The sequence below is a fragment of the Calidris pugnax genome, unplaced genomic scaffold (genome assembly GCF_001431845.1).
Source record: "Calidris pugnax isolate Ruff unplaced genomic scaffold, ASM143184v1 scaffold952, whole genome shotgun sequence".
In the NCBI taxonomy this organism is placed as follows: Eukaryota; Metazoa; Chordata; class Aves; order Charadriiformes; family Scolopacidae; genus Calidris; species Calidris pugnax.
This window is the reverse complement of record NW_015092814.1, coordinates 87,138-96,032: the sequence shown is the minus strand read 5'-3', so window position 1 is coordinate 96,032 and position 8,895 is coordinate 87,138. Positions and strand designations below refer to the sequence as shown.

Sequence of the window (8,895 nt, the reverse complement as noted above, 5' to 3'; positions counted from 1 at the left end):
GGCGAGGCGGGGGAGGGCGAGGCGGGGGAGGGCTCTGTTTCATTCAGCTTGCCCGCGCTCCTCTCCCGCAGGACAAGGAGAAGAAGAAGAAGGAGAGCATTTTGGACCTCTCCAAATACATCGACAAAACGATCCGGGTGAAGTTCCAGGGCGGCAGAGAAGGTGAGCCCGCCCGGCGGGGCCGAGCCCCGGGCCGCCGCAGCGCGGAGCCTTTCCCGCCGTGCGCGGCCGCGGCCCCTCCGCGGGGTTAGGCGGCGAGGAGCGGGGGCTTTTACTTGTTCCTGTCGGCTGTTACCGGTGCGGAGTTGAGCTCCTTCAACCTTTCCGTTAACCCTCTGGCTGCAATTTTATCAATGTTTCATCTGCGCGCTTTTCCTTCATCTTTTCTTATTAGTTGTCTTCAGCTGTATTGTTTCTTCTGGAAGCTTTTCACACTGCAGGGGCACAGTTGAAGCAGAAAAAAAACCAAACGGACTGTAACAGGGTATTCTGATTGATACATCTCTCATCCCTTTCATCTCTTGATGTGCTAAGTTCACCTGGCGCTCATGGATTGTTTCATTATGTTTGACCATGACATTCCGTAACTTTTGAGGCTCTTAATGTCGTTTCCCCCCCTTCCCTTTTCTTCTTACTTCCCTGTCCCTTCTGCCGTGCCGGATCCACAGCTATCTCTCCATCCCGGCTGGTAGTGCCATCTGTAGACCACTTCTTTGAAAGTTCACAGCATCTTGTGTGAGAGACGCTTCTCGGTTTGCCCTTAAAAAAAAAAAAAATCTCATTTAAAGCTCCACTGGGACTTGGTGCTTACAAAGTTCTTGGAAGTTCTTACTGATCAGTGTGGGGTTTGGGGTGGTGGTTTTAGTTCTTGGGCGTTTGACAGTTCAATTGGATCTAGTGTTTTAGATTTTCTTCTCAAAAAATTAATGCTAAGTTCCTGTATGTTCCTCGTATAACACCCGAGGTTATACAAGTCTCCTTTTTTTTTTTTTATTTGGGCTGTTAGCAATGATAGTAATGCTGGTAATCAACAAGTGTTTTTCAAACTGGGATACCATTCTATATAGTCTTGCATTTTATTTAGTCTTGAGGAATAGTTCTTTTTTTAGGACAAAGTGCTTACTTGTCTACTCTGCATTCCTGTGAAGGCAAAGCTTATGCTAAAGACATTATGTTCCAGGAGGGCACTTGGAAGATGGGTTTTCTGAAGAAAGCGCTTAAGAATATTACAGTCTTGCCTCATTTTTTGCCATAGCCTTTCACTTAGGGTATCTGGATATCTGTTTGGTGGTTGGTTTTTTGGTTTTTTTTTTTTGCGGTGTGACTTGTATCAGTTTGCTATGTTGAAGTATTTTTAAAATGCCTCTGAAATTGTCTGGAAAAAAAGTTACTGTTTTGAAGAGCATTTTGAAGAATTGGTTTAAAAACCTGTAAGGTTCAATTGGCAAAACACAAACCTGGTTATTGTGCATCTGCCCAAAGAGGGCGCTGTTGAGTATCTCTGATCTCCTTTGCTCGATAGCCTTGCTTGAAGGAGGGAACAGAGCTGGAGAATGTCCTTCATGCAGTCTTGTGTTGCTGTTTACCTGGTTTAGTCTCTAATCATTGTTTTGTGTGTGGTCTCTAATAGCAAGTGGTGTTTTGAAAGGATTTGACCCTCTTCTGAACCTTGTGCTTGATGGTACCATTGAATATATGCGAGGTAAGTAATATGTTAACTGTGTGAAGCTTCCTTTTTTTTTTCCACCGAAGAATAATTTTAACAGAAATCTTACAGCTCAGAGTCAATAACCAGAAACTGCAGGTTGATGTCATCCAAACTGAGACATGTTTGTGATAAGTTGGAAAGAGAGGGATAAAGTAACAGAAGTTAGATTAAGCACATTCCCTGTGGTAGAACATTTTTGGTTGTCCTTGCTTGAGCTCCTCCATAACTTATTTGGTGCTGTTGTCCTCTAAAGCTTGAATGCAATAGTATTTCTCTCTTCAGATAAAGCCTTTGCCTTTGTTTATGCTACTGAAGGGCTGCCAGTTTGCTGAAAGCAGGAAAAGCATATCAGTAAGAGCTATCTTACTGTCATAAGCTCTACTGCAAATGCAGTTTTTGCATTTCTGTGGAACGAAAGCCTTCTATAGCTTCTTAGACTTAATAGAGCTGTAGAGGTTTTTTTTCTTGCTATTTCTTTCTTTTTCCTATCGAAGGATAGATACTCCCATTTCCCTTTCTCTTCTCTGAAAAAAAATAATCATCATATGGTTAGGCAGCGTCTTAAAGACGCATTTTTATTGAATATATTGACATCTCGAGTAGGGTGGAGTTGACTGTTGCTGTGTGTTTCTCTCTCTGTCCCCATACACAGCCTTGTTTGGCTTGATCTGGGAATGGACTGGTACACTGTATACTTAGTGCATTCTGAAGCCAGGGTGGTCTTATGATTCGGATTTATCCCAAAACCTTTACCTATAATGTCATTTGAAATGGGATATCGGGGCTTTCTTAATCATTTGTATGTATGCTCTTGATTAGATGAATGAAAAGGACTTTGAATTCTTTAAAAGATATGTGTTCTCCTTTACATACAAAGCTAAGTTCTTTATTACTCACTGTGGCATGTGCTACTTTGCAAATTAAAGTAAATCGGTTATGTCTTGAAGACATCAGATATTACTGCTGCATCACTTTTTTAGTCAATGTGTTCAATAAAACAATGAAAGGACACCTGGAAAAAAGAATGTATATCTGCCTTTTGAAGTTGATGGAACTTGGTTTCTTTTCCTTATGCTGCCGTTGTAACTGTGGCACTCTGCTTTTCAGATCCAGATGATCAATACAAATTAACAGAAGACACACGTCAGCTGGGACTTGTGGTCTGCAGAGGGACTTCTGTAGTTCTTATTTGTCCACAGGATGGAATGGAAGCTATTCCAAACCCTTTCATTCAGCAGCAAGATGGCTGATGCTTTCTTTGGATTGTCTCTGAAGCCTTCAAGGGTGCAAATCATTGGAGAAAACCATCAGTGTGTGAAACTCTTCCTGGTTTGGGAGAGGAGTTTGTATGTGTGTGTGTTTTAGTGTGAAAGAACAGCCAACTTTTATTTTTGTGGCTTTCCATAAATGATGAGAGGATTTGACATGGTGTGTGAGAAATAAGTTCTGATTTTTATTTTTCTCCCCAAACAAACATGTAACTACATTTGTTTAGAGCTGACAGGAGAGAATATACTGTCATGGAATTGTCTGAGACCCTTTTGATCTCGTGAGATTTGAAACAACCACATAAAATTAGTAAAGAATGCCCCAATGAACATTGGTTATATTATTTACATTTTTAAATACATTAAAAAATTATTTAACCTAAAGCCTAAATGCATTAGAACATGCTTCTTTTCCTCTTAAATGTCAGTACTCAGCAGGAAGCATTGTGTTGTAGTCTTCCTGCTGTTGAGTTCAGTCTCTTTTGCCTGCTTGCTGTCCCACATGAGGAAAATGACATTCTTTGGATAGTCCCTTGTCATCACCTTTACAAGCTGTGTAGCTAAGCAGATCTTTTCTAGCACTGGTTGGAGATCTTATAGGCTGTGATTGGTGTATCAGAAGGCTCCTGCATTTCTACAGAAGGACTGGACTACCTCCTAGGATGATTCTTGGCTGAGTGACATGAACCTTATGGAAGTATCTGTTCGATACTTGGAATCTTAGGGGAAGAATATTTAAAACCCTAATGTTCACTTGTAGGCAATGTCTGGAAATACTTTATATTTTTTATATTGTAGCTGTCCACTTGTAGTTCTACTTGTTATAACTTGATTTGTAAGTAAGCATTTTAATTTCTTTTATACTGCAGAAATAGCAAGATTTGAGGATTTTTGAGTTAATAAATACAAATTAATGTGTTTCTAGATGTCTGGTTTTTAGTCTAAAAAGGTGCTCTACAGCAGTTCTCCACAGTTGTATATCTAAATGAAATTTGTTCAGGAGGTTTTAAATGCAGCAAAAGCAGGAGGGATGAGATCAGAAGCCGTCCAAGGCTCCAACACGGAAAATTGATGAGAAGTGACAGACAGCATGTTGTCCTTTTTCTGAGGACCTGTGCATTTCTGTTAGGCATCTGAAAGACTGTTGAGTAGAGGATGTGCCTGTAAGCTGTATGTAACCTGCTTTTGCCACCTGCTTTTACTGAGGATTATTTATGAGGCAGAGTTTTGGTGGCAGCAGTGGTCTTGTTCCTAATGCACATCAAGAAATGTGCCAAGGACTGTTTTATTGGCTGTTCATTTTGGCAAGAGCACCATACTCCCATTCAATTCCTGAGTAAGCTCTGAAATGGATGAGAACTTGAAGTAAATAAATTCCGCATCAGTGTATCTGACTTTTCCAGGAGGCTGTAAAACTAGGGACCAGTTGTCTTGTGTGGTATGTTTCCTGTGTAAACTTGAGTGCTTCTGGATTTTAATTTAGGGGTTCATTTGAATGCTTCATAGAGCTGTCTGTAGAGCCATGCTCCTTCCAACATAAGTTTTTTTTCTAATGCTACAAAACTTGTTCTTCATGCAATTGCACAATTCAAAAGTGACTCCTTATTTAGAATGTTTGGAGCAGAACTTGCGTGCCCTCAGCCCGAGTAGTCTTGAACTCTCCCCTGTAGGGGAGAGAGATTGCTGGTTTTTGATGGCAATTACATGCTGACCCATCTCTGCACTGTCTTGTTTTCTGAGTGTAGCGTCAGAAACAGACCTGTTGAACCTTTTTTGAGTGGATTCCAGGCTCTAAATGCAGAGGGTACAGAGAGATCTGCCTGAAGTCATGTATCAAGTGTGTAAACTCTGGAGAGGGGCATGTTTCCAGCATTTCCTGCTCAGTTAAGAGGTTGCTTAGTTTTCACTGCTGTCCTTTTCTGCAGTGCAGGCTTCTGGGTTATATTTGGGAGGCAAGTACGTGAAAATAAGAATATGAAAACGATAGCTGAATTTTATATGTGTATATGCTTTTCTATTGGATTAATTCCTAAATGTGATACTCTTTAAAACCATTTGTAACAGCAGTTTTGCAGAAGTCTCTTCCAGAAATGCAGGAGGGAACCTCCAGGGAGAAAAAAAAGTGCTCTTGATCCAGATAACACTATTTTGCTTACGGAGCTTCCCTGAGAAATGGAACTGAGGATTGCTGGGATGGGCTTTTTTGGGTAAGGGGCACTGGTTCAAGGTCACTGCAAATCTCTCCACTTACGAGCTTGATTTAAACACTTTGGAAAAACTTGGTGTGGAATCAGCTGTTGCTTGTACTATGACTGTACTTATTTAGTGCATTGAGTTTGAGGATGGCTGAATAAGTGACAGCCATTTGGGTTTGATTGGGGGGGCTCATTCCTTCCTCCCATATCTTACTATAAAGTTAAATATATGCTAAGTACTGCAAGCAATCTGGAATTTGATACTAAACATGAACTTTTGGAGGATGTGGCTTTGGGGAAATTGGTGGTTTTTTCCCCAGGAAGCTTTCCTGTGTTTTTGATTTGCAGAAGTGAGAAGTATTGTAATGTATACTTTTTTCCAAATGGATTAAATGTTTTACAATTTCTTGATGCTTAGTGCTTAGGAAGGTTTTGGTTGGTTCTCCTCTTTTCTTCCTCGTAATCCAGGTTCTTTGCTTGGTTTACAGCTCCCCTAATTTGCTGTGGTCTCACCCGGCTAAGGCCAATTAAATCTGCATGGTTTTTTTCTTGTTATGCAGTTCTCCTGCTATTGCTGCTCTGAAAGCAGCAGGAAAGACTGAAGGGCAAGGCAGGAAGGTAGAAAACATTCTATTTTTAGGACAAGATGGGTTTATCTTGTATTTATCTTAGCTAGGAGGATCGAGTTTCCAGAGACCTCACATGTGTAAAGGCTGCATAAGGGCTGAGTTAATTTTAACTGCCTGGCAGTTGACAAGCATGGAGCCTGCACAAGAACTGGAGGAGCTGGGACCTCAGACAGAAGTGATTGCAGACACAATTCTTGAGGTCGGAGATAGACTCTTTCAGGTCAGCCGTAGGGTACTTTCAGCACATAGTCGTTATTTTGAAGCCATGTTTTTTGGGGGGGCAAGAGAGAGCTCTGAACAGCACATAGTGATCAGAGGGATTGATGCAGTGCCTTTTCAGGCGCTACTTGAGTTCACTTGCACAGCACAAGTGCTTATAGGTCAAGAAAATGTGACCAGCTTACTGGAAACAGCTGATTTTTTTCAGTTTGATAGGGTGAAACTGTTGTGTGAGAAGTTTCTGGAGAGAGAACTGCATGTTTCCAACTGCCTGGGCCTGATGAACTACTCACAGCAATTTGCCCTTATAGATTTGTATGCGTCTGCAATGAATGTGGCACTCACTCACTGGGGAGATGTGATGTGCCAGGAAGAATTTAAGGCACTACCCAAAGAAGTGCTGATGCAGCTTCTAAAAAGCGATGACCTCTTCGTTTTGCGAGAAGATGTGGTTTTTGACAGTATTATGAGGTGGATAATGGAGGACCCAGCAACAAGAGAGGAAGACTTTCTGGATTTGATGGAGGAAGTCAGGGTCACTTTTCTGAGTTTATCCTTCCTTGATGTCTTGGTGAAACGCAGCAAGCACCCTGGAGAGACGAACATCTTTTCCAGGCTAATAAAGAAGTTAGACAGCTGTCCTCCACCCAGCTGGCAAAATATGAAACTGTGTCCTTACACTGGTCGGAGCTATGACACCTTATATGTTCTGGGAGGAAAGCATGACAAGGAACAGCAAGAATTATTTCTCTTTCAGCCTAAAACAGGGACCTGGCAGGCTTGTTCTCCACTGCAGCGCAGGAACCTCACCCAATATGCAGTGGCATCAGTAGGTAACTTACAGAGGACTGGGACTGAGCAAGTACAAACAGGAATTGAGACACAAATGCAAGGAGTTCAGCTGCTTCTGTAAAACCGCATTGTTCAGTGTTGCTAAAACCTTGTTCATATTCATTCATAGAAAGTTTTTTTTTCCTTAGTCCTAGGAGAATCTTAGACAAGGCTGAATATTTCTTCTAATGTAGCAGAAACTATTGAAATCCTTATATTAGTTTTATCTGGAGTGAGTCTAATGACTTCGCTTTAAGCAGGATATTTTTTTGGCCTTCTCTTTCATGGTGGTTTTTCACAGATGGTGACTTCTGATTTATAGTTGCCATTAAGTTAAACTTAGCCATGGATGTTGCAAAATCTCCATACTTGAAAATTTTCAAGCCAGGTCAGTACTATGGCTTCTCTTATTTAGTGTTGGTAATAGTCCCATTTCAAGTAGGAGTTTGGACACGAGATCCGCAGAGACTCTTTCCAATCAGTGTTTCCATGATTCTGTTCAAGAGTGGGAGCAGGCTTGGAAGACTTAGTGCATCTTGTAGGCCCAGTATATCTGTGCAGATGAGGAATAAAATACTACAGACTAATACAGAAAGCAGTAATTTTCTCTTCTTAGACCTCTTCAGTACAGCCCAGGGAGAAATGAGAACTCCAGTTCTCAGGAGCAATTTTCAGTTTTGTCTAACTGATACTTTTCTCTGCTGTCTTTCCAGGGAGCTTCCTTTTTGTGACAGGAGGATATTTCCGGGATGAGTTTGTGTGGTATAGCGTGGATTGGGTGCTTATCTATAATTGCTTGGACAATAGCTGGCTGGAAGGGCCTGCCATGAAGAAGTCCCGCAATAGCCATTGTGCGGTAGGTGCAGGGCTCTACCTGTATGTACTTGGAGGGAGCACAGATGAAGGGATAATCCCAGCAGTGGAGCGCATGGCTTTGATGGAGTCAGAGTGGGAAAGCGTGAGTCCTATGGCTCAGCCTGTGGAGAGAGGAGATGCAGTCAGTGTGGGGACCAGGATCTATGTGGTCTGTGGCCTGGATGAAAATGGGCATGTATATGATGGAGTGCAAAGACTGAACACAGAGACGGACAGTTGGGATGTCATCTCATTTTCCCCACTTCCAAGGTAAGAAATAATCTTCTGGGACTTGGAAGGAGAAGAAAGGTTCTGTTGTTGGTCCTGCTCCAAGAAGAAATTGGACTGGAGAAATCCACAAGTCCTGGCACACCAACACTTCTGTGATTCTCTGTTTGAATAGGACCCTTGATATGAGGGCCAAGGTCACACTGAGTGTTTCAGGGGCCACGTCTTTCTATTGATTCTCATCAAGGGTTTCTTCCTTCCCAGGTATGACCTCTGCATCACATCTCTGAATGGTGCTCTGTACACCATAGGAGGGGGAGCTTTTCGATTTGATGTGGAGACCAATGAATGGACCCAAGTGGATGAGGAATGCTTGACTCGGAAGTTCTTCATGGGATGCAGCACTGTGAATGGACGAATTTATCTCCTTGGACAGAGGAAGGGGAACAGTGCTCTCCCTGTTGTAATCCTTTTTGATCCCTACATTGATACATGCCAGATCATAGATAACAAACTCCCTTGCCCCCTTCCTATTCATGGGTGTGTTACTGTGCGAAGATTTGATACATGGGCATGAGAGATGTCAGATCCAGCATAACCAGAAAAAAAAAAGTTAGATTGTATCATTTGATATGTGAATTTATTTAGCTTTGAAAATAGATCTGTTCCTTCTTAATTATGTATTTTTTTTTCTATCAGGTATATGAACTTGAAGCAAAAGTTATTGAAACCTTGTTGTTAACACAAAAGTTGCAGGTCATTATTGAAAATTATGGTCAGCATTATTATTGTACATCAACTCCTTAGGATTGATGCTAAATAAAGGGCTCCTCTGACCTTTAACCTCCCTGTGTCTCTGTCCTTTGAACAGCTGGGGAGAGATAGGAAAGTCATTGCATCAGTGCTAGAAAATATTGTAGGACTAATGTAATAAATCAAGTCCGTGTCACGGGAATCTTCAG

General features: G+C 41.7%; 1 protein-coding gene across 1 annotated transcript; it reads left to right on the top strand.

Annotated features, from left to right (window-relative positions):
• Positions 1 to 67: 67 nt before the first annotated feature.
• LOC106900605 (kelch-like protein 23) lies at positions 68 to 8,776 on the top strand. Its single transcript, XM_014962728.1, has 5 exons — positions 68 to 162; positions 1,631 to 1,702; positions 2,816 to 6,852; positions 7,564 to 7,975; positions 8,198 to 8,776. Exons 3-5 carry the CDS (start codon positions 5,874 to 5,876, stop codon positions 8,508 to 8,510), a joined length of 1,704 nt encoding a protein of 567 aa, XP_014818214.1. The 5' UTR covers positions 68 to 162; positions 1,631 to 1,702; positions 2,816 to 5,873; the 3' UTR covers positions 8,511 to 8,776.
• Positions 8,777 to 8,895: the final 119 nt, after the last annotated feature.

Bases quoted from the DNA above. Each gene is read 5' to 3' on its own strand.
- LOC106900605 (XM_014962728.1), top strand. From the start codon at position 5,874: ATGTGTAAAGGCTGCATAAGGGCTGAGTTAATTTTAACTGCCTGGCAG. The intron at 6,853-7,563 runs GTAACTTACAGA...CTGTCTTTCCAG, and splicing joins ATATGCAGTGGCATCAGTAG to GGAGCTTCCTTTTTGTGACA. The intron at 7,976-8,197 runs GTAAGAAATAAT...CTTCCTTCCCAG, and splicing joins TCATTTTCCCCACTTCCAAG to GTATGACCTCTGCATCACAT.